General features: G+C 35.7%; 3 protein-coding genes and 1 pseudogene across 3 annotated transcripts; 3 read left to right on the forward strand and 1 right to left on the reverse strand.

Annotated features, from left to right (window-relative positions):
• Nucleotides 1–8,563, forward strand: LOC114422135 (DExH-box ATP-dependent RNA helicase DExH12-like). The gene is made up of 6 exons (XM_028388350.1): nt 1–134; nt 235–3,230; nt 3,630–4,019; nt 4,094–7,283; nt 7,976–8,040; nt 8,128–8,563. Exons 2-4 carry the CDS (start codon nt 255–257, stop codon nt 7,277–7,279), a joined length of 6,552 nt encoding a protein of 2,183 aa, XP_028244151.1. The 5' UTR covers nt 1–134; nt 235–254; the 3' UTR covers nt 7,280–7,283; nt 7,976–8,040; nt 8,128–8,563.
• A 2,913-nt stretch (nt 8,564–11,476) lies between these two features.
• On the forward strand, nt 11,477–17,632 carry LOC114422136 (renalase). Its single transcript, XM_028388351.1, has 10 exons — nt 11,477–11,619; nt 11,750–11,815; nt 11,909–12,008; nt 12,707–12,887; nt 13,947–14,019; nt 14,113–14,292; nt 15,540–15,637; nt 16,048–16,136; nt 16,227–16,400; nt 16,987–17,632. The coding sequence occupies exons 2-10, from the start codon at nt 11,773–11,775 to the stop codon at nt 17,156–17,158; spliced, it is 1,110 nt and encodes a 369-aa protein (XP_028244152.1). The 5' UTR covers nt 11,477–11,619; nt 11,750–11,772; the 3' UTR covers nt 17,159–17,632.
• A 1,276-nt stretch (nt 17,633–18,908) lies between these two features.
• Nucleotides 18,909–21,555, forward strand: LOC114422137 (photosystem II 10 kDa polypeptide, chloroplastic-like). Its single transcript, XM_028388352.1, has 5 exons — nt 18,909–19,169; nt 19,666–19,724; nt 20,577–20,632; nt 20,738–20,790; nt 21,284–21,555. Exons 1-5 carry the CDS (start codon nt 19,013–19,015, stop codon nt 21,376–21,378), a joined length of 420 nt encoding a protein of 139 aa, XP_028244153.1. The 5' UTR covers nt 18,909–19,012; the 3' UTR covers nt 21,379–21,555.
• A 1,595-nt stretch (nt 21,556–23,150) lies between these two features.
• On the reverse strand, nt 23,151–23,287 carry LOC114424837 (annotated as a pseudogene).
• Between the last annotated feature and the right edge of the window lie 2,569 nt (nt 23,288–25,856).

Genomic DNA, 25,856 nt, shown 5'->3' on the forward strand with positions numbered 1-25,856 from the left:
TCCACCGCCTTATTCTCATTTTTCATTACCACTCTCCCGTTCTCCCCAAACCCTTGATCCACTTTTCTTCTTCGTAGAAACAGACGTTGTCGCAGTAATGTCGTGAACGAAAGCCACGTTTCACACCAATAGCAGTATTTGCTTCTTCAAGCTCTTCAAACATTTCATATCGCATCGCTTCTTCATTTTCAATCGCTACTTAGGGATTCACTTTCACTTTTCCCCATCGTGCAGGTTTTTCTAGGGTTTTGCAAATGGCGCACCTAGGAGGAGGCGCTGAAGCGCACGCTCGTTTCAAGCAGTACGAGTACCGCGCGAATTCGAGTCTGGTCCTCACCACCGACTCGCGACCCCGCGACACGCATGAGCCCACCGGCGAGCCCGAGTCCCTGTGGGGGAAAATCGATCCCAAGAGCTTCGGTGACCGCGCTTACCGTGGACGGCCGCCGGAGCTCGACGAAAAGCTCGAGAAGGCGAAGAACAAGAAGAAGAAGAAAGACCGTGATGCTGCCGCTGATGATGCCACCGCTGTCCCCTCTAAGCGGCGTCGAGTCCAGCACGATAGCGTGCTCTCCACCTCCGATGACGGCGTGTACCAGCCGAAGACAAAAGAGACCCGCGCCGCCTATGAGGCGATGCTCAGCGTCATCCAGAACCAGCTCGGCGGCCAGCCCCTCAGCATTGTCAGCGCTGCCGCCGATGAGATCCTCGCCGTGCTAAAAAATGACACGGTTAAGAACCCTGATAAGAAGAAAGACATTGAGAAGCTTTTGAATCCTATACCTGGCCATGTTTTTGACCAGCTTGTGTCCATTGGGAAATTAATTACTGATTTTCAGGAGGTTGTGGATGTTCCCAATGGGAGTTCCGCGATGGATGGTGAGGAGGGGCTTGATGATGATGTTGGTGTTGCTGTTGAGTTTGAGGAGAATGAGGATGATGATGAGGAGAGTGATTTGGATATTGTGCAGGATGAGGAGGAAGATGATGAGGATGTCGCGGAGCCAAATGGTTCCGGGGCTATGCAGATGGGTGGAATTGATGATGAGGATATGGAGGAGGGTAATGAAGGGATGGGTTTGAATGTGCAGGATATTGATGCTTACTGGCTTCAGAGGAAAATCTCTCAGGCTTTTGAGCAGCAGATTGATCCGCAGCACTGCCAGAAGCTTGCGGAGGAGGTGCTCAAGATTCTGGCTGAGGGGGATGATAGGGAGGTGGAGAACAAGCTTTTGTTTCACCTTGAGTTTGATAAATTCAGCCTCATTAAGTTTTTGTTGCGGAATAGGTTGAAGATTGTGTGGTGCACGCGGTTGGCGAGGGCGCAGGACCAGGAGGAGAGGGAGAAGATTGAGGAGGAGATGAAGGGGACGGAGTTGCAGCCAATTTTGGAGCAGTTGCACGCAACAAGGGCTTCTGCAAAGGAGAGGCAGAAGAATTTGGAGAAGAGTATTAGGGAAGAGGCTAGGAGGTTGAAGGATGATACTGGTGGAGATGGAGATAAGGAAAGTAGGGATAGGAGCAGGAGGGGGGTTGCTGATAGAGATGGGGAGAGTGGATGGTTGAAGGGTCAGCGCCAGATGCTTGATCTTGATAGCATTGCTTTCACTCAAGGTGGTTTTTTCATGGCTAAAAAGAAGTGTGACCTGCCTGATGGGTCTTATAGGCATCTCAGCAAGGGTTATGAAGAGATTCATGTGCCTGCCTTGAAGGCTAAACCGCTTGATCCTAATGAGAAGCTCGTGAAGATATCTTCTATGCCTGATTGGGCACAGCCAGCTTTCAAAGGAATGACTCAGTTAAATAGGGTGCAGAGCAAGGTTTATGAGACTGCCCTTTTCAAGCCTGATAATCTTCTGCTCTGTGCTCCAACTGGGGCTGGAAAAACTAATGTTGCAGTGCTGACGATACTTCAACAAATTGCACGGCACAGGAATCCTGAAGATGGTTCGATTGACCATAGTGCTTATAAAATTGTTTATGTTGCACCTATGAAAGCTCTTGTGGCTGAGGTTGTTGGGAACTTGTCCAATAGATTGCAGGAATATGATGTTAAAGTTAGGGAGCTCAGTGGAGATCAGTCACTAACCCGGCAACAGATAGAAGAAACTCAGATTATTGTGACAACTCCTGAGAAGTGGGATATTATCACTCGAAAGTCGGGTGATCGCACTTATACACAGCTTGTAAAGCTTCTTATCATTGATGAGATTCATCTACTTCATGATAACAGAGGACCTGTTCTGGAAAGTATTGTTGCTAGAACGGTAAGGCAGATTGAAACCACAAAGGACTATATTCGGTTGGTTGGATTGTCTGCTACTCTCCCTAATTATGAAGATGTTGCATTGTTTTTGCGTGTTGATCTGAAGAAGGGGTTGTTTTATTTTGATAATAGTTATAGACCTGTTCCTCTTTCTCAACAGTATGTTGGAATCACAGTGAAGAAGCCACTTCAGAGGTTCCAGTTGATGAATGATATCTGTTATGAGAAAGTTATGGCCGTGGCTGGAAAACATCAGGTTCTTATCTTTGTACATTCAAGGAAAGAAACTGCCAAAACTGCTAGAGCCATCAGAGATGCTGCACTTGCAAATGACACTCTTGGTAGATTTCTTAAAGAAGACAGTGCAAGTCGTGAGATTCTTCATACTCATACTGATCTTGTCAAGAGCAATGATCTTAAAGATCTTCTGCCATATGGTTTTGCTATTCATCATGCTGGTATGACCAGGACAGATCGCCAGCTTGTTGAGGATCTCTTTGCTGATGGACATGTGCAAGTGTTGGTTTCTACTGCGACCCTTGCTTGGGGTGTGAATCTACCTGCTCATACAGTTATAATTAAAGGGACACAGATTTATAATCCCGAAAAGGGGGCCTGGACTGAATTAAGTCCTCTTGATGTGATGCAGATGCTTGGTCGTGCTGGAAGGCCCCAATATGACTCATATGGTGAGGGAATAATTGTTACTGGCCATAGTGAGTTGCAGTATTACCTCTCTCTTATGAACCAACAACTTCCTATTGAAAGTCAGTTTGTGTCCAAGCTGGCTGATCAGCTGAATGCAGAAATTGTTCTTGGTACTGTACAAAACGCTAGGGAGGCCTGTAATTGGATTGGATACACCTACTTGTATGTCCGTATGTTGAGGAATCCTTCATTATATGGTATAGCACCTGATGTCCTAACAAGAGATATAACATTGGAAGAGAGAAGGGCTGATTTAGTAAGCATCTCAGCACTCTAATTTATCACTATATAATTACTTGAACTAAAGCAGATGTGTTTGTAGTTATTTGATTTGTTTATTAGGTGTCTTTCTTCCTTTTTTTATTTTTTTGGCAATCTTTATCCGGTGTCTAAGAGATGTTTGTGCTTATCATTGACATGATTTACATAGAATTGCATGAGAAGGGAACCAAATATTCATTGGCTGTGAAAATTACTCATTCTAGTTAGAGATAGGTTCTTGGTCTTCTTTGGTAGTTTGATTTTTCTCCTTCAAATTTTTTCTTAAATGAATTTCAAATGATATTCAATATTGAATTTTTTTCTTGCCTGTTCATCCTGTCTTTTTTTATTTATTGGCTGATTTTGATCTTTATATCTTGCTGAAATTTTGCAGATTCATACGGCTGCAACCATCTTGGATAGAAATAATTTGGTGAAGTATGATAGGAAGAGTGGATATTTTCAGGTCACTGACTTGGGTCGTATTGCCAGCTACTACTACATAACACACGGATCCATATCCACATATAACGAGCATTTGAAGCCTACAATGGGGGACATAGAGCTTTGTCGATTGTTCTCTTTGAGTGAAGAATTCAAGTATGTAACAGTAAGGCAAGATGAGAAGATGGAGCTAGCAAAGCTTTTGGATCGTGTTCCCATCCCCATCAAGGAAAGTCTGGAAGAGCCTAGTGCTAAGATCAATGTTTTGTTGCAAGCCTACATTTCACAATTAAAGCTTGAAGGACTCTCGCTGACCTCTGATATGGTCTTTATAACTCAGGTTAGACTTCATTTATTCCCTTTGTTGAGTGATTAACTCTGGAAATGATACTGATTTTTTTTTCTTTCTTTCAGAGTGCTGGACGTCTTTTGCGAGCTCTTTTTGAGATTGTCTTGAAACGTGGCTGGGCGCAGTTGGCTGAGAAGGCTTTGAACTTATGCAAAATGGGGACCAAGAGGATGTGGAGTGTCCAGACACCTCTTCGTCAGTTCAATGGAATTCCAAGTGATTTATTAACGAAGTTGGAGAAGAAAGATTTGGCTTGGGAAAGGTATTATGACCTATCATCACAAGAGATAGGTGAACTCATTCGTGCACCGAAGATGGGAAGGACTCTTCATAAGTTTATCCACCAGTTTCCTAAATTGAACCTTGCTGCACATGTGCAGCCAATTACTCGCACAGTTTTGAGGGTGGAGCTGACGATAACTCCAGACTTTGCATGGGATGACAGAATTCATGGATATGTTGAACCTTTTTGGGTGATTGTTGAGGATAATGATGGAGAATATATTCTTCACCATGAATATTTTATGCTGAAAAAGCAATATATTGATGAGGACCACACACTGAACTTCACAGTGCCAATATACGAGCCTCTTCCCCCTCAGTACTTTATCCGTGTTGTTTCAGATAGATGGCTTGGATCACAAACTGTTTTACCCGTTTCTTTCAGGCATTTAATCTTACCTGAAAAGTACCCTCCACCAACTGAACTACTGGATCTGCAACCACTTCCTGTGACTGCCTTGCGAAATTCGTCATATGAATCTCTTTATAAGGATTTTAAGCATTTTAATCCTGTTCAGACACAAGTCTTCACAGTTCTGTATAATTCTGATGACAATGTCTTAGTTGCTGCTCCAACAGGGAGCGGTAAGACTATATGTGCAGAGTTTGCTATTTTGAGGAATCATCAAAAAGGGCCTGATAGTGTCATGCGTGTCGTTTATGTTGCACCCGTTGAAGCTCTTGCCAAGGAGCGGTATCGTGATTGGGAGAGGAAATTTGGAGGTGGTCTTAAATTGAGGGTGGTTGAATTGACTGGAGAAACTGCGACCGACTTGAAACTGCTTGAGAAAGGTCAGATTATTATTAGTACCCCTGAGAAATGGGATGCTTTATCTCGCCGCTGGAAACAGAGGAAACATGTTCAACAAGTTAGTCTTTTCATCATTGATGAGCTCCACTTGATTGGAGGTCAAGGAGGTCCTATTTTAGAGGTTGTAGTCTCCAGGATGAGATATATTGCCAGTCAGGTTGAGAACAAGAGTCGTATTGTGGCTTTGTCTACCTCACTTGCGAATGCAAAAGATCTGGGAGAATGGATCGGAGCTACCTCCCATGGCCTTTTCAATTTCCCCCCTGGTGTTCGTCCTGTGCCTTTGGAAATTCACATTCAGGGCATAGATATTACTAATTTTGAGGCAAGGATGCAGGCAATGACCAAGCCAACTTACACTGCAATTGTTCAACATGCCAAGAATGGAAAACCTGCTCTCATATTTGTACCTACAAGGAAGCATGTCCGACTTACAGCTGTGGATATGATTACATACTCAGGTGCAGATAGTGGGGAGAAGCCATTTTTATTGCGGTCAGCCGAAGAGCTTGAACCTTTTCTTGACAAGATTACTGACGAAATGTTGAAAGTTACTTTACGGGAAGGAGTTGGATACTTGCATGAGGGATTGAACAGTCTTGATCATGACATTGTGACTCAGCTATTTGAAGCTGGCTGGATACAAGTCTGTGTTTTAAACAGTTCCATGTGTTGGGGAGTGACTTTATTGGCTCATTTGGTAGTTGTGATGGGCACACAATACTATGATGGGCGGGAGAATGCACAGACAGATTACCCCGTTACTGATCTTCTGCAGATGATGGGTCATGCCAGCCGTCCTTTGGTAGACAATTCTGGAAAATGCGTCATCTTGTGCCATGCTCCTCGAAAGGAGTACTACAAGAAGTTTTTATATGAAGCTTTCCCGGTTGAAAGCCATCTTCACCACTTCTTGCATGATAACTTGAATGCTGAAATTGTTGCTGGAATTATTGAGAACAAGCAAGATGCTGTAGATTATCTTACGTGGACATTCATGTACAGGCGGCTCACACAGAATCCCAATTATTACAACTTGCAAGGAGTTAGTCACAGACATCTTTCTGATCACCTCTCAGAGATGGTGGAAAATACTTTGAGTGATTTAGAAGCGGGCAAGTGCATTACAATTGAGGATGATATGGAGCTTGCTCCTCTCAATCTTGGAATGATTGCATCCTATTATTACATCAGTTACACAACAATTGAAAGGTTTTCATCATCTGTGACTTCAAAAACTAAAATGAAGGGTCTTTTGGAGATTCTGTCTTCAGCTTCAGAGTATGCTCAGCTTCCAATACGACCTGGAGAGGAAGAGGTTGTTCGTAAGTTAATTAATCACCAGAGGTTTTCCTTTGAAAACCCCAAGGTTACAGATCCGCATGTTAAAGCTAATGCTTTGCTTCAGGCCCATTTCTCTAGGCAATTTGTTGGTGGGAACCTTGCATTGGACCAGAAGGAGGTGCTTCTTTCTGCAAATAGACTGCTTCAGGCAATGGTAGATGTGATATCGAGCAACGGTTGGCTGAGCCTGGCCTTACTTGCTATGGAAGTCAGTCAAATGGTGACACAGGGAATGTGGGAACGCGACTCCATGCTGCTTCAACTTCCTCATTTCACAAAGGATCTGGCTAAGAAATGCCAGGAGAACCCAGGGAAGAGTATAGAAACTGTGTTTGATTTATTAGAAATGGAGGATGAGGAGAGGCAAAAATTGTTGGGCATGTCAGATTTGCAGTTGTTGGATATTGCCCGATTTTGTAACCGATTCCCTAATATTGATTTGTCATATGAGGTGCTGGACAGTGACAATGTGCGGGCTGGGGAGGTTGTCACTGTGCTGGTCACTCTTGAGCGGGATTTTGAGGGAAGGACAGAAGTAGGACCTGTTGACGCTCCCAGGTATCCAAAAGCCAAGGAGGAAGGGTGGTGGCTCATTGTTGGTGATACCAAAACCAATCTGTTGCTTGCCATTAAACGGGTTTCCCTGCAGCGGAAATTAAAAGCCAAACTGGAATTTGATGCTCCTGCTGATGCTGGAAGGAAATCCTATTCGCTTTATTTCATGTGTGATTCATACTTGGGTTGTGATCAGGAGTATGGTTTCACCGTTGATGTTAATGCTGATGGCGGTGATGAAGATAGCGGCAGAGACTGAAAAGGTATCATCTGGACCACTGAAACATGATTTGCTTGGCAAATATACTTTGGACATTAATTAGCTTATTTTATTTATAAGTTAGGGATTTTGGGAGCATATAACGGAATGTTGAGTCAGTTTATTTTTATTCTGTTGACATCTACGTAATTTAAATCAATTTCTGGTGACAGCTTGATGTGTTATGTTACATGAGAAATCATAATTTCTAATGCAGTATCCCCTTCATACAACATTGTTAATTGGCTGAACATATCTGTTTGTACATCTTTGATTTCACAATTAAACTCTCACACTGCCACCATAAAAAGGCAAAAAGGATTCAACATTTGCTCTATTAAAATATCCATTGGGTTATGACAACTTTTTCTGACATCTAACACGTACAGCCAAGAATGCCTCTCTTACCATGATAATTCCTTGAACTTTTGTTGGATTCCAGAAGATCCTCCTTTAAGTAAATTTGATATATTTTTTCATTCACAATCAAGCCTATATATATATATATTATTGAAGTTAAACCTGGGACAGGGATACTCTAGATTTCCCTTGCATGTTCTTTTCTTTAATCATCGCTCTGCATTTATACAGCGGAAGTTGTATTCCCATCCCTCCCTGCCAAAGTGTGATTTTAGTACTCGACTCTCTTAATGCCTGTTATTTGACAAACTACCTTGTGTTTTGTCGGTTTTTCAGTTTCATGAAGCTTCGAATGCGAAGGACAATATTGTAGCACTGCTGAAAGATTGTATCTTATTCTGGTATATACACCATACTTCATCCATATGTACGATGTACTTGTTCCTTTGTAGTAATTATTACATGCTAACAATTGATAATTGTGGCAGGCTAAGGAAGAGATAATTGTAGCAGTAGGAAGTAACACCTGTAGCTGGAGGCTCACTATTTGCAGCATTAGGAAGTGGATAGGTTGCTTATTGAAGACGCTGGAGCCCTTTTTTGATTTTGCTTCGGAATGAACAGTAAGTTGTGTCATCGAAGGACGAAAGCAGAGTTTACTATTGTGGATGTTGGAGAACTAACTATAATATCTTAATGCTTGTTGTACGGCAGATTGTATAGATGTTTGTATTGCTTTTCGGTTATCTAAGTTAATTGTTCCCACATAATCAGTTCTTCTCGACATAGAAGTAACATGCACCAGCTCTTTTTGAGGATCTTACTGAGGATGTATTTTGGGATCTTTATTGGTTACTTCCATGTACTAGACGATACCTTGAAGTTAGCCATAAAAATCAACTATATTTTCTTTCCTTTGAACAATAGCGGTTTGATAATTGACGCAGAGGTTTAAGCTTTTATTTTGATAAAAAATTGAGTGAAATGAAACCAGAAGCCATCTTCCATTAAACAGAGTAAAATGAAATTTTAAATAAAACTATAACATGAAATCAATTTCTTGTGCATTGTGCTATTATAGTTGAACAGCTGAAAGTTGCAACTTTGAAGTGTTTAATTAGATTGCAAAAGAGAATCGAGGAGAGGTTTTAAGAGCATCACATCAGTGAGTAGAAATTAATAGTAGGATAATACAATTTTATACGCCATACTATGTTTCATCGTGATAATAAGACGAGGGAACGTGATTTCCTTAACCATCAATCACGCTTGAGAATAAAATTGAAAATCATTTTCTGGGGGTCAAAAATTGGAAAACTCTTGTTTTTTTATTTGGCTCACTTTGGAGAAGGATTAAAAAGAGTATTTTGCAAATTTTTGGGATTAAAAAAGATAATTTTAAATTTGAAGGACTAAAGAAAATGATTCATGTTTAAGGGACTAAAAATATTTAAATCTTTATTATATTATGAAGGAAAGCTGTTTGTGAATTGTGACTATAACTTTTAGTCATTGTGACTGTAAAATCAGCTGCAAGCCTCCACAGAGTATGGAATGAAGAAGTTTCTTCAGAGCTGTCAACAGCGTGAGCACACGTTGCCAACAACCACCAAAATCTATACGATCAATCAGGTAACAACATTCATCAAAATCAGAGAATGGAGAGTCGCTAAAAAGAAAAAGATTGTTATGTCCATCCACACAAGTGAAACAACATTCTACACCCACATCCCATAAGCTATCAAAGATGTGATCTTAACGTCATTGAGACGAATAAATTTGGGCCTACCATTATAAGGTAACATTTACCAGAGACAATACATCCAACAAAATCACCAATTAAACCAAGTTATTGAAAAGTTAATTTAATTGCCAGATATAATCTTCAAATCTTGATTAACAAACTAACTTAACTTTCCAAAATTAGTTTTTTTTTGTTTAGTATAAGTCCAAAATTAGTTCTTAAGATAAGAATTATCCTCATTTATATACATTAATTTGACTTTGTTACTAGTCAATGTGGAATCTCTAATCCCATTTTAACCAAAAGTAACTCTTCCAAAGAGCCAATTTTTACTGCATCCTCATCCATAAAAGAACCTAAGCCAGCTGAAAGAATTAACTAGGTGCTCTAATGCATTCGGTAGAATAGCTACACCAATCAGAGATGGGGTTTTGTCAAGGAACCAATACAAGGAATGAATCCTAACTAAATCTAATCTAATCTAATAAATAAATAAATAAATAAAATCATAGCTGCCACTACTATAAATGATAGAAATGATTTCCAAATGAATTTGCATCAGAACATGCTACCTTTGTTTGTTAATTCATATGTCCCCTAACTTTCTATTCGTCAAACAATTTCTAACAATTTTCTTTCAAGGCTCTATGCAGAATATTTTCCAGCACTACATAACTTACTGTGTCCACTTGATAGCAGTCAAATTCGATGCAGAAAGGGCTCATATTTTTCTCTGGAATATTTGAAGATTCAAAACACTGAATCTAAGAACGACAACTATGTTGGTATATAACAAAAAACCTAGGAGCTAGAATACAATTTGGATGTCCGAGTTATAATATGAGCAACAAAATTAGCTTGCCACCAATCACATAATTACTTCTGTATTTCTTTTCAATTTTTTATGTGATATCGGCACCAACGTGGTCCGTGGATGATGAAACGAACACTATCAAACTCCTCAGTTGGAAGGAAGATAAGGTAAGATATTTGTAGAATTTTGCTCTGTATTTGCAGATCTAATTTGTATTGAAAAATCAGTATGTTGCTACCAATCTTGAAACGCAGTAAAGAACAATAATAAATCTTACCGAGGAAAGTGGACTGATCATGTTACAACATGCTGGAACAAGTCGTTTCTTTTTCAATAAAATTAAAATAAAGCCAACGACAACAGGTGTGCATATCAGCAAAACATAAAAGGACTTTCAATACTAATTACACTATGTTTGGGGAAGGTGAGATAGGGGAGGGGGCGAAGATGAATTAATTCATTTTAGTTTCGTGAAGGTGAGTTCAAACAAAAATAACTCAAGTGACAAAATGTGTGGGGGATTCATGTTAAACGAAGTTTCAATGTGTTAACAAACATATACTAATAAAAGATTAATAATCTTAATAGATCACATCTTAATTACCAATGAAAGATTCTTCGAATAAGTTTTTTCTATTTTCAAAGATCATATTAATCACGAGTAAACTATTCATAAACTAACGGTATAATTTTTCTTTTTACAATATTCAATAGAAAATTTACATGCATTGTAAAGTTTGATGATATTTTCAATAATTATTTTAAAAATTACAGCAACCATAAGTTTTTTCGACAAAATAATTTCTCTTTAGTTGACAGTATAAAAAATAAATAAATTAATTACATCTATCTAATTTTAAAAATAATTAAAATATGTAAATTATATAAAAATACATTATTATTAATCACAATTTTCATGTATGATAAAATTATTAATTTTTGTAAAAATTATTCAAAAAATCAAACTATCAAATAATTTTTAATGGGATGCTAATAGTTTTTATTTCCCATCTCATGGAAAACTCTTTGTTTCGCTTAGTCCTACCTCTGCCTAGTAGGGGTATTTTAGTGATAGGTTCTATAGGTACTGGATGGTTAAATTTTGTAAAAAAATATATGTTGTCAATAAATTAAATTTAGAAGTTGTTTGATTTAAAATTATGTTTTATTTTCTATTTAATTTTTGTTTAACAAAAAAAAGCTTGTATTTTCTTCATTTTTATTTTTACCCCCTTCATTTTCTTCAACTAAATAACCCATAAACCATCCAAAGAACCTGGTTACAAAAATTATTAACTATCTAGTTGTGTGTGTTATTCTTGTAAACACCATTAAAGTTACATGGATAGAACCATAGAAGATTATAAGGTATTAAGAAGATAAGAATTTTCCGAAGAAAAAAAAAAAGTAGAAAGAAAGCTGGTAAGAATTTTCTTTGCTAATGATCCAAGTGCATTTACTAGTCTAAGCTACCTACCCTACCACCATGACCATTGCCAACGTTACAATTACTTCCTATGCCTTCCTTTTTCTCTATTATGGTATGTTTCAGAATCTATTAACAGCAAGGAAACCATGAGTAGCGCCGCCTTTAAGGTCGGTGTGTTGGGGAGTGGAAGTAAGCACTTCATCTGTGTGATCTTATTTTAATTTCAATTTTAGGATTTTATTGAACTAATTTTGTTTAATAATAATTAATGAATGGTGGCAGTTTCAGGAGCCGTGTGTGCTTCAACTCTTGCCAGAAATGGGGTTTCTGTTACTCTCTTTGAGTCAGCTAGAGGCCCTGGTGGACGCATGTCCCAAAGAAGGTTCTTTTTATTTATTTATTAATTAATTTTTTGGGTTCTCCCACCATTTATTTTAATGGGGTTCTGAGGAATTTTTTTTTAAATTATTTTTGATCGACAAAATTCTTGAACCCCACGACCTTTTCCTCTCTCGCTTATTTTTTACCACCAAGTCAACTTATAACTCGGTTACGTGGAATTGTTGTTTTAACAATTGGGAATATCAGGTTGAAGATGCTCAATTGATAAAAAGAGAATTTTTATATGTTTTCTATTATCTTTTTGAAAGTTCTTATTTTTTAAAGGAGAAAAAAAACAGATTTGGATTTTCTTGATTGCTATATATATTTTGATTGCTCTGAATATGTGGAATTAGGAAGGTCTTCTGTCAGGTCTTGGATTTTATAATTTGCGAGAACTTAAGACAAGAAGACTTGTTGCTCTTTGCAGTTGTTCAGATGGGTAGCAATATATAGCTTAATCTCTGTGTGAAATCTCTATTTCAATGGTTCTTCAATGTTTTAGTTTATATTATTTGAGGCAATTAGTATATTTTATAGAAATAGAAATTTGTTATTTTCTAGTTTGCTTTTTGGATACTATTGCTGATAGTCATTGTTTAGTTGAAGGTATAGCACATTTAATTTTGTTATTTCCTCGCTAATCATACTGAAATTTTGAAAGAGGATCCTAAATTTTCTCAATTTCTGGAAATCCAGAGAGAGAACTGAAGATGGGACGGAGCTGCATTTTGACCATGGTGCTCCATTTTTCTCGGTTAGCAAGTCTGAAGTTTTACATCTGGTTCAAGAGTGGGAATCAAGGGGTCTCGTAGCTGAATGGAAAGAGAAGTTTGCCTCGTTTGATTTTCACACACTTAAATTTAACAACATAGAGCAGGTTGACAAGTACTATTCTTATGCTTAAATTGTTTTCTGCAATATAAACGGCGTCTATTGTTTATGCAGTGTTGTATGCTTTTTTATTTTCTTTTATATAAATGGCATATATTGGATCTTATTATCTTAATGTATCTTCCTCTATGTTGTTGGTCACTCTCTATCCTGCTCTAAACAGTGTATTAATCTGGATTGGATTTATGTATATTTGTCATTTTCATACACAATTGAGTCTTTATAACATTTGTTCTATATTGCATTAATTAGTCATTGGTCTGCATACTGGACACATCTTCCTAAACCTGTAGCCAGGTTTGGGATTCAGGGCTGTAACAGGAAAGCAGTTTTCAATATAGCTGCCGCCAGATTGAAAGCCTTTTCTCCTTTCTAAACTGATTTTTGTCAGCATGTGTACTTAAAATTGATATATTGTGTCCCAGATTGGATTAGTTTGTAGCTTATGGAAGTTTTTCATTTGTAAAACGGAAAACCATACTATTAAGACCTTTCTAAGGAAATAGTGTTGAGCTCTATTAGGTTTACAGGTGTTTATGGAAAAGTTAGATGACAAAACTTCCTAAAAAAGTTGAAGTGTATAAGTTAATTTGAACTTATGTGAGGAGTCTAATTCATTTTACCTCTTTGATTCATTTATTTTCGTTTCTTATAAATGCTTGCTGAGAAGTTTTTTTAAACTAGCTCTATACGTACTTTGTATGCAGTTTACAGTTCAGTAAAAAATTATATTTAGTATGCAAATACAAAAACTGTAATGGAGATTTTTGGCATAGGTACATTTGAGTTTGGAAAATAATGATATAATCCCCCCAGTCTTGGTCCCTGAAAATATTAATACTATATGGGTGAAAATATACATCTTAGCAACACCTTAGAGTTTCGATATTAGAAAAACAGAGATTTGCTATCATGGTTAACTTCCATTTCAAAATGTTATGTATTTATTCAAATTATGCAGAAGACATGACTTGCAACAAAACCTTATATATCTGAGAACACTTTTATCTGAATAGTTGTTTCTCTGACTGGAAAAATTTATTAGGAAGGATCAAGCAAGAGATATGTGGGTGTTCCGGGCATGAATTCTATATGCAAAGCATTATGCAATGAGAGTGGTATCTACTGGATTCCTTATATTATTTAGTATTGTTGTTCAGAGTTGAATGTGAATGAGTAGAAAGCTTATTCATTTTTTTTCTCATTGTTAGGTGTGGAAAGCAAGTTCGGTGTGGGTATTGGAAGAATTGAATGGTTGCATGATGAGAAACTGTGGTCATTGATAGGGGTGGATGGACAAAATCTTGGTCAATTTAAGGGGCTTGTTGCATCAGACAAGAATATAGTTTCTCCCAGGGTTGCAGAAGTGACAGGAAGGACGCCACCACTTGGTATGAATATGACGGTTTTCTTTTCCTGGCTCTCTTTATTTTTCCATGCGATCCCTCATTTGTTTTATCTTTTTGAGGAGATAATGTTGGGCTCTGTTAATATTCAATAGGTCTTTCTGTCAGAAAGTCAGCTATGTAGAGAACCATTTAGCTTGTATTTGCTTTTAAACAATTTAGTGAAGGAACCTGGCAAAAAAGAATAGAAGTGACTGGAGAAGATTAAGGGTGTATTTGGTTTAGAGGATGGAAATAGAAGAGAATTTTTTTAATTAGAGTGTAAAAGGTGTGGGTCCCACATGGAAAGTATAAAATTTCTCTCCTATTTCTCTCCTCCCACCCTAAACCAAACACAACCTAACTGGTATTGGTCAATTGCCATGCCAATAAACATATTCTGCCTCTTTTTCCTTGAGTTATTGATCAATTTATTTTAAAGGTTATTGTCCATTGTAAAAAATTTCTACGAAAATGATGAATGTGAATCCCAAAAGGCGCCTTTGATAAATCATGACTTCATTAGTTTTTAAGTATCAGCTTTAGTTGGACCTCCTGCTGCATCTTTTTTGACGTATTTTACCTAATTTCATTGATTTGTACCGTCTTCATATTGTGCTTCAGTGAGATGTCTTGTGAAACAGGCTCTTCTAAGAGCAGGCTTGAGGTTGAGGGCACTTGAGAAATAGTTGAAGTTATGAAAAACTGAGGATGACTTTGTGTCTGATTTAAGAGACCAGATTCAAATATATATATGTTGGAATGCTTTCCTTGATATCAGTCACTGGCAGCACTGGGCTACATCCAAGATATAAACACATTGGTTGTAGAGATTATAGGAGACATGAATATGATTTTACTGTCAGCTGTTGTTTTCCTTCAATTGTTAAACTCAACTAGTACTAGAAGGATGATGTGTTTGATGTAAATTATTTTAATGTTATGCTAGAGAGCATGGATATAAATCCAATTGAGAAGTGTTTCTTTCACTTTTCATTTTTTTGATAATCTAGAAAGTTGAGAGGGATTAACAATTTCTTGCCAGATTGCAATACACATAAAACGTTTCTTATACAATTGACCAGCTAAAGATTCTTTTACTAAAACCAATATATTTGGAGTTTGATGATTTAATCAAAGTTAAATTTGCGTAAATCAATTAATATTAGATTCAACATGCATTTGAACTTGAAGATCTGGAGAGTATGGAATATAATTTGACTATGCTTTACACTCCAATGTGAGGGATGCAGATATAAAATTGGTGCCAGAGTTGTCAGAAAAGTTGCTTGATCTTCCTGTTAAGCCATGTTTCATTGTAATGCTGGCATTTGCAGAGCCTCTATCAACGGTATGATATAGCTATGCAACTCCCAAACTATCATTAAATTCTTTAAGTTTGCTAATATATGGATTGGATATGACTCATCTGATTTTGGATTCATTTCATCACTCATGCTTGGCTTTGGCGAGATGATTCTTCATTTCATCACTCTTGCTAATATAGTGTGTAACCATGTTAAAAAGTCATGTAGCTTGATATCTACTATCTACTATATAAAACAACTAAAAAATGAGTTTGGAAAGGTTAATGTGGTAATTTTGGCAACCAACAAATTCAAAAGTATAATGCAAACTAACTATCCTGAGAATCAACTTGAGATGGTTTTAATGCTGAGTATTTTAATCTTCCATTTAGTTCTGTTTTCCTGTGACATAGAATTGAAGATCTTAGTCTACAAAATTCATCTTATGATTCAGGTTCCAGTCAAAGCCTTTTCTTTTGAAAATTCTGAAGTTTTAAGCCGGGCTTATTGTGATAGCAGCAAGCCAAACCGTTCTACTACAAGGTATTTATAGTGTTGCATTGCATTAGTGTAACAAATATACTGTAACTTCAGTTTTCATTGTTAACGGGGCGGTAACTGGTATCTCCACAGTGAAAGATGGGTTCTTCATTCTACAGCAGAATACGCAGAAGATATAATTGCTCAAACTGGACTCAAGAAGCCCTCAGACATTACACTCAACAAAGTGGCCGAACAGCTTTTGCAAGAATTTCAAAGCACGGGGCTTATCACATCTCAACCATTTTTCAAGAAAGCCCATAGATGGTAAGTAACTAAGAATAGATGTATATAGAAGCTCTGAGTTGACTGCTATTTCTCATGTCATGACTCAAGGACATCTATGATACATCTAGCATTACACTTAATTTTAGTGGAGTTACTGTAGGATATCATTAGATGGTGGATTCTGATTCATTTGTACTTATTATTCATTAATCTTTTCACATTTTAGAAACTCGGTTGCCTTCACCTCTGGTTGATAGTTATATAAATCTTGTCATGGAAAACATTTTTTTTCTTAAAAAAGTTTTGATCTATGGAATATCCCTGCATGTATTTGAGGTCACACCTTTGCATGATGAGAACTAACTAAGTTAATTTTGAAATCAGATCACTAATTACAGGTTTAAGATAAAGGCGAAATAACTAGGGCTACATTAATGGATGAAAGCTAGCTTGTCAGAGAGCACTGTGCTGATGTTTAAAATAATATCAGTATATTTTAGTTTTCCTTCATCTTCTTTGACATTAGAAACTGAAGAGAATTTCAATAATAATAATAAGGCTGCATGCATGCATTTCCATTCTATGTTTATGATGAGAAGGTTTTCTTTTTCTTTTTATTTTGCAGGGGGAGTGCATTTCCTGCTGCTAGTATTGCCCAAGAGGAAAAATGTCTTTGGGACAGAAACAAGAGACTAGCTATCTGTGGAGACTTCTGTGTCAGTCCCAATGTTGAAGGTGCCATAGACAGTGCCTTCGCAGCAGCATTAAGGCTTAAAGATAGTGTCAGCTCTTTATAGTTGGAGCATTACAATCTGTAGTTCTCCAAACCTTGCATGTCTTTATTTCAGTTTTTTCTCCTAGGAAAACGTGTTCAAAATTTCTTTTAAGACATTTCTGTATTACTAAACGCGAACAAATTTCCCTTCTACGACGAAGCCTTGCACACTACAAAGTATGAGAAAGAGGTACAGGGTGGTTGCACTTTGCCGTGCCAAGTTTGCAGGAAAATGGTGATGAAACCACCTTTGAAATCAAACAGTGTTGAGTTTAGTCTTAACAGCAAAAAATAAGGTAAACATATGTTAAGTGCACTAGATGATGGCCTAATGTACTGTAATTCTGAATTTGTGATCATGTTATTTCCTTTTAGTTATAACTAAAATACATTTCAGAAAGCACCATGGCTTGACCCAACAAATATCAAAATATCATCATCCCACATGTAATGGTTATTTTCAAATACAGATGTGCGTGTGTGCTTGGTTTATTTATTTCATTGGAATAATGTTATTTGATTTAATTTTATCTAAAAACAGCTTAATTTTTATATGCTTGAGAAGTTGGAATTTTCCTACAGGGTCCTGAATTATATCATAAGTTGGAGAAGTTGGTTTTGCTCTAATGGAGGGGACAGAGAGACTATGTTAGTATTTCCAATGCCATCCCATTACAATCAGGACAAAACAACCACACCAATAAATCCTTCATAAGCCTGATTTGCAAAAACTTTTTGCACTCCCACTATTGTTTCCTGCACTTCCCATAATTGCATTACAAAATGAACTTGCCGGAAAACAATGAGAAGCGCAGAAAGCAACAGCCTGATAGCTATCATAGCTTGATGATGGATTGAACTTTCAGAATTTAGGATCCTCTATGACAAGGAGTTAAGGGACAAGCCCTTTTAGGTTTTATTGCCGAACTAACATGTAATACAAACCAAGTCAATCAAAAGACATGGATGGATTTTAAAATGTCAAAGGAAGTAGAGCTAGGATCATCTTAGAGTTTAAAATAAGTTTTTATTTTATATTTTAGTTTTTAAATTTAATTATTTATTGTTATTTTAGTTTTAAAAGTACGATAATACTACTTTAAGTCATATGAGTTTTTAAATTCTAGACTAAAGCGAGTCACATATTAAATTTTCAAGATATTTTTAAATTCTGGACTAATATATATGTACTACACATCAATTTTTTTATACTAACAAAATTATTTATTGTCATGCTAGTCACTGTGTTTTTTTATTGTATTGTTTATGTATTCAGCCTATGATTATGAATGAAATAATGAGATCTTTTCTTAAAAACCCAAAATTATTTACTAATATTGATAGTATAACCTTATAAATTAAAATTTATATTAATAATTTAATTTCTATTAAAAAATGTTATGTTAACGAAAGCTAAGGGAATAACTAACCATTATAACTTTTTATTTTATTTCATTTCTCTTAATTAAGAATTTATTTCGTCCATTCTCTTTTTAACTGCAATTCTACAGTAGTTTTCAACTTAAAACATTGATATGTTGGAAACCTCACTTTTTTTTCCACCAGAAAAAAATAAATAAAAATCCGTTGTATTTTTCGTGGAAGGAATATCCACGTTTCTTTCATCAAGATGGATGTTGAAGATTTTGTTTGCACATCCATATTCATAAAAAACAGGTGAAAAATTGATCTCATTGAGATAATGTTTACATTATCATATCCTGGCACTCTACCACAAATGCCATGCCACGTGCCACCAAAGCAATCACAAATACGTGGCCACTATTATTATTATCACTTGTTTTTGTTTCCCATAGCATAGAAGAAGCAGAAAGAGAAGCATTAGCAAAAGCAAGAAGAACTAGTCTAAGCAGAAATGGCCTCTTCAGTGATGGCATCTGTGGCCCTCAAACCTGCCCCTTTCACTGTTGAGAAGTCCTCAGTTAGAGGCCTTCCCTCCCTCTCAAGGAACTCCTCTTCATTCAGAGTTGTGGCCAGTGGTGGCAAGAAGATCAAGACTGACAAGCCTTATGGTTAGTATATATACAGGATATGTCTTTTCAGAAACTTTACTTTAGCCAGTTACATCATCGTCGCTGTATTTTAAAATAATTATAGTTATAACTTATTCAAGTACTTTTGAAACATTTAAATATGTATACAGCAAAAATATAAAGTGAATTGAATGGTTAAAAAAAATCTAAAGTTAAATCCTTTCAATTGACAAAAACCAAAAAATCTAATAATTAACATTTTTGTATAAGAAAAACACACACACATGTATATGGGATTTGTATACATACTTGTTTATCACAAACCGTACTACGTTAGCAAGTTACATGATTGTCGGCATTTTTTAAAATATTTTTATTTATAACTTGGTATAATATTTTTTATAAAAAAAAAAAAAAAAAAAGATGAAGTACGTTAGCAAATATATATATATATATGGTGAGTTGGGGGGTTGTGGTGGTTATGGATTACTCTTTCACTTGTTAATTTTTGTTGCTTTTATGTGATTTTTTGCAGGAATTAATGGTGGCATGGCTTTGAGGGAAGGAGTTGATGCATCTGGCAGGAAAGGAAAGGTTTGTGCCTGATTAAATCTTAGTACATAATTAACAATATGTTTTTTTGTTAAAATGATTTCATTCCTCTAAAGTGGGGGTATAAGTCAAGTAATATAGTCATTGATGAGAAAATCAACACTTCTTGTCCGTTCTGTCTTTCTCTGAGAGTGAGGGTAGCAGTTCTATACATTCATGATTTGTTATGTAAGTGCATAAAATCATTAGTTTGAAATATTTCACACACACATTAAGTTTGGTTTTCAGTTGAGAGACCTCCAACGTCTATTCAAAAAGCTCTTGTTTGATTTTCAGTTGGATTCGACCGTAAACCGAGTTTTGCCTCAATTTTGTCTTGAAACTCAGTTTGAAATAGAAGAAAAGGAAGAGTTGTTTTCGCAAACTCAATCTACAAAATGAATTTCACTCTAACTTAAGTTTGCAAACTTTAATCCAAACATGTATTATACTTTATCCTGTAAAGTGGTTTTAATATGATATTTATTGCTCTTACTTTTAAGTAACGAACTACATAAAAGGAAAAGAAAATACTAATTTAAACTAATTGTCCTGTTTATAGTTAATTGAGCATGGGTACTACTTCTTGTTAGAGAATAATATGCACCGACAAAAAAAAACAGTTTTAATGTTATCTAACAAATCATTTAAATTACTTTAAAATAATATTTTAAAAGTTAACAGCAAAACTCTCTGTCTGTAATATAAAATCATTCACACATCTTTTAATGTTGAATTTCTAGAAGAGACAAATGATTTTTTTGGTACAAGAAGAGGTAAATAATTTAAACCTTTGAGATTGCTGGCGGTATTTACTACATTATTCTTCTAATTAACTTCCAAACATCAATTCAGGGAAAGGGCGTTTACCAGTTTGTAGACAAATACGGTGCTAATGTCGATGGTTACAGGTAATAATAAGATCTATATTATTTAAAATTTATAAATTATTTTCATTGGTTTGTGTATAAATTAACCTACTCAATCAAATTGAATTTTCCTGATTTATTATGCAGTCCTATCTACGACACCAAGGACTGGTCTCCAACCGGTGATGTCTACGCTGGCGGTAAGAAACTTTCATTTTGGATTACTTCAATGCCTTAAATTTGACATCCAAGAAAAAAATAGCATGAAAGTGCGAGATAAAGAGAATAGAGATAATTTTTAATATACTTGTAAAAAAATTCACTCATTACTCATTGGAAAGTAAGGTATATTAACTAATGTAAGTTATGAAAATTCCGAGGATATAGCTCAGTTGATTGAGAATAATTGCATGAGTTGCTATAAATTTCATGTATTTCTCTTTGATTATTACCAATAAAAAAATATTATGGAAATTGGTATCTTTACTTTTTAGTTGTTCATTGTAGAGAATCCTTGTGCTTAAAGGAGCATTTTCCCTATTCATTTGTAACTTTGTGTTTCAACTTTCAACACTTTTGGATGAGTAGTTTATCATAGTCAATTTTTCTAATGTTTTGATTATGATTAGAATTTTTTTCCCACTATCAATAGCTTATCATAATAATAATAATATTTCTTATATATATATGCAGGTACGACTGGCTTGGCTATCTGGGCTGTGACTCTACTTGGTCTTCTTGCTGGTGGTGCACTTCTTGTCTACAACACAAGTGCTTTGGCGCAATAAACTTTGCAAATCGATGTTTTAAGCTCAAACTTAGTCCATGTAACTATCTAAAAATGAAGAATTATTCATGAAGTACTTTGTGGATACGTGTTCCTTCTGTTCTATAAATGTGTGGATGTGAAAAATCTTGTGTTGTTAATCATGCTTCTTCATCAGAGTCTCCCATTTGTTTCTCAATATGTGAATCTCGTGCATAGCTAGCTTGCATTTCTGGTGATTGGTAATAAGAAAATATTATACGCAGCAAGAATATAAAGCATAGTACTGTACCAATTGATCATTAGTCGAATGGTTTGAAAATGCCAACCATTTGTATTCTAACTATATTACATAGGATTTGTATATATAAAAAAAAAACTATATTACATAGGACAACTTATAAATGCTGTGTGGCCTTTGATTATAATAGGTAGGTAGTGTTGTTTTATAATGAAAACATGTTATATTTTCATTGATGAATTGTTATACTTGTATTTTCATTACAAAAACAACATAAAAATTGCTTTAGTCTTTGTCGATTTACAACGCAAGACCTTGATTTAAACATAGGTTATGTTCTTATTTCGCCCACCACATTTTCTATGGGCGCAATTCTTTCAAGGGTGTTTTACTCCTAGGAACGTAAACTTTGAAATAAATCGTTCCATATGGTACCAGTTTTTTATTCTCAAGCATTATTGATTGATTGATAGGGAAATCGCGCCTCTTTGTCTTAATTTTCATTATCACGATTAAGGTTGTGTTATATTTTCATAGTCACTGCGTAAAATAATAGTATCATCCTACTACTAATTTATACTCCCACACTACACAACCTCTCATCAATTATCTTTGGAATCTTAGCCTCCGCATTGCTTTGAAATTGGTCACTCGGTGTTTTAATGGAAAAATGGCTTTCCGTTTCATTTCGCTCAATCAACTTGATGCTTTGAATTCAACCCTTTGGCTTCTATTCATTCATGACGATGTGCCAAACATGCATTCAGATTTTTATATCTAACACCCACGGGCCACAGGATCCGACCAAAGAGGAAGAAAAAACTCTGCTTTCGTCCTTCGATCAAACAATTTTCTGTTTCATTCCAAAGCAAAATCTAAAAAGGGCTCCAGCATCTGAATAAGCAAACTATCCACTTCCTAATACCAGCTACAGTTTCAATAAGCAACCTACATTGTTACTATTGAAAATAATCTAAGTCGCTAAAAGTAATTCTACATTAGAATATATGAGTGAGGGGCAACCCTCACCTCTTGAGCTAGCTTTTGGGGTTGAGTTAGACTTCTCACATTATACATTCTAAGATGGTACCAGAACTAGCTTTTGAGATTGAGTTAAGCCCAAATTCACATTCACTTCCTACTGCTGCAATTTCCTCTTCCTACTTCTCACATTATACGAAGTATGGTGTTATACCAGAATGTAAAAAGGATACAAATTTAATTTAGTAAAAAAAAATTATACGAAGTATGGTGTTATACCAGAATGTAAAAAGGATACAAATTTAATTTAGTAAAAAAAAAAACTGGCAAAGCACCAGGTAGTGTGTCAAATAGATGATGATAGACAAAATATGTCGTAACTTGATGACTCAACTTCTCAAAATAACACTTAAAAAAGGTAAGATTTATTTTCCTTGCAGCTGTTCTTTGTAGCGATATCATAAGCTTAAATTTACAAACATACTGGTTTTTTTTATAGAATGCAAGGCTACTGCACACAACAATAAATAACAAATTAAAATTTGAGCTGAAATGGCGGGGTGTGGCAGGCCTAAGGTGTAGTGCAACACTGATGATGATTCCAGCAGCAAGCTACTGTGAAGAATCCTCCCCTGACCCACATATCAGATATTAAACTGATAAGAACAGATACTACACTTGATCTTAGCCAAAAGGCCGAGAAAGGTATGCTTTGATCTCCCACGGATTGTTTCTTTTGTAGCCAACCTATTTTCGCATATTATTTCTCCTTGGCAGTGTGGGACTAGGGCATGAGCATGCTGAATGGTTAACCTGCGACAAGTACAGTAATTGTTGTTCAAATTATAGATGATAGATAGATGATGCGTTCTGCGTTCAACCAAAGTTGGTAAAGCCAGCACCAGTATAGCTCTCCGGGTCAAGCTTTGTTACTGCACAATATGGTAGCAATTTTGACAGATAACATGTATGTATGTTAGTCCACTTCTCAAAAGACCAGAACAGTATAGGTAAAACTTACTTAGATTTGGTGCTTTGCATCTTAAATATAAATATGTGATTATGAGCCCTCCTGAATCCAGCTTCACCCACTAACAAATGTATTTGATTGCTCTGAACATCTGGAATAAGGAAGCTCGGTCGGGTCTTGAAATTTATAATATGAAACAACATTGGAGAAGATTTATTGTTCTTTGTAGTTGTTCAGATTGGTACTTGGTAGCAATATCATAGCTTAATCTCTATTTCCATGTTCGATGTTTTAGTTTATATCATCTGAAGCAAATAATTTGTTTTTTAGAATTTTTATTTATTTATTTTTGTTTTCTTTTTGGGTAACTTTTGCTGATTGTCGTTGTTTTGTCAAAGAAATAGCACTGGTAATTAGTGATGGTTAGTTTAGTTTAAGGTGTAGCACTGTTAATTAATATGGTATTTTCCTCACTAATTGTACTGAAATTTCCTTCATTGGCTTGGTATTGAAAGAGGGTCCTTAAATTTCTCAATTTCTGGAAATCCATGGAGAAAAGTAAAATGGAACGAGCTGCATTTTGGCCTTGGAGCTCCATTTTTCTCAGTTAAGCAAGTTTGTAGTGTTACATCGGTTCGAGAGATCAAGGGGTCTCGTAGCTGAATTGAAAGAAAAGCTTGGCTCATTTGATTTTCACACCCTTAAATTTAACAACATAGAGCAGGTAGACCAGTTATCATATGCTTTGTAGTATTATGCAGTATAAACCTCGTTACAGGAAATAGTTTTCAATATATAGCTGCTGAATTGAAAGCCTTTTCTCCTTTCTAAACTGATTTTTGTCGGCACTTGTACTTAAAACCGATATACTATTGCCCAGATTGGATTAGTTCTTGGCTTATGGAAATTTTCCGATTGTAAAATGGAAAACCCTACCATTAAGCTAAGGCCTTTCTAAGGAGAGAATGTCAAGATCTACTGAGTTTACAAGAGGTGCTTATGGAGAAGGTAGATGACAAAAATAGTTGAAGTGAGTTAAATTTAACTTATGCAAGTAGTCTAATTTATTTTACATAATTTGATTCGTTTTATTTTTGCGTGCTTGCTGAGAAGTTTATTTAAACTGGCTCTGTATGTACTTTGTATGCAGTTTTCAGTTCAGTACTTTTATTGAAAAAAATTATTTAGTATGCACATACAAAATCTGTGATGGAGATTTTTGGGGGTATGGTGTTGATAACATCTAAGTGTGAAAAATAATTATATAATCCACCCCAATACCCCACTTTGGTCCCTATAAATATTAATACTATATGGCTCAAAATATATCTCTTAGCAGCAACCTAGGATTTAGATGTTAGAAAAAATAGAGATTTGATGGGAAACTCAACTTCCATTTTCAAATTGTTACCTAGTTATTCAAATTATGTAGAAGACAGACTTGTAACAAAACCTTGTGTATAGATACTTTTATTTGAATAGTTGTTTCTCTAACAAAATAAATCTGGTATATTTGCCAATTTATTTTTTTCATGTGATCCGACTTACTTTCTTCTTTGTAACAGGGCTCTGCCAATTTATTTTTTTTTCATGTGATGCGTCTTACTTTCTTCTTCGTAACAGGGCTCTCGATTAGTAAGTCAGCTGTACTTGTACTGAGGAACAGCTTAGTGAAAGTAACCTAAAGAAAAGAAGTGATAAGGAAAGATTAACGGTTGGTTGGTCAATTGCCATGTCAAAAAACATACTCTGTCTCTTTTTCCTTGAGTTATTTGATTAATTTAATTTAAAGGGTACTGGCCATTGTAAAATTTTGCTATGGAGAGGGTGCAAGTGAACTCCAAGATGTGTCTTGATATTTTTGTATTTACCTACTAATGTGACTTCATAACTTTTTATCCTTTTTTATGTACTTTACCTAGTTCCATTGTTTAATACTGCCTTTATATGTTTACTTCATATATCAAAGAAGCATGGGCTAAGAGAGGGGCTAACATTAATTAAAAACTCTCAAAGAACAAATTCATTCCTTTGTGCACAAGATGGGCACTCTCTAATGTAAAGTGACATCAAAATCATTGCATTTGTGCACAAAATGCGTTTAAAAAAAACTGTATTTTTAGATTTGTTTAAAATTACATTCCTTTCACCACATTTTCAGTTTATCCTAGATGAGGTTCCTGATTTCAAGTGAAAATGAGACTTTATTATTTCTAATTTTTGGTTCGTTTAGGAAAATATTTTTATTGAAATTGAAAATAAAAACAGAAAACAATCAAACCAAACACCCTCTTATATATTACGAAAA

This window comes from Glycine soja, chromosome 8 (assembly GCF_004193775.1).
Source record: "Glycine soja cultivar W05 chromosome 8, ASM419377v2, whole genome shotgun sequence".
NCBI lineage: Eukaryota > Viridiplantae > Streptophyta > Magnoliopsida > Fabales > Fabaceae > Glycine > Glycine soja.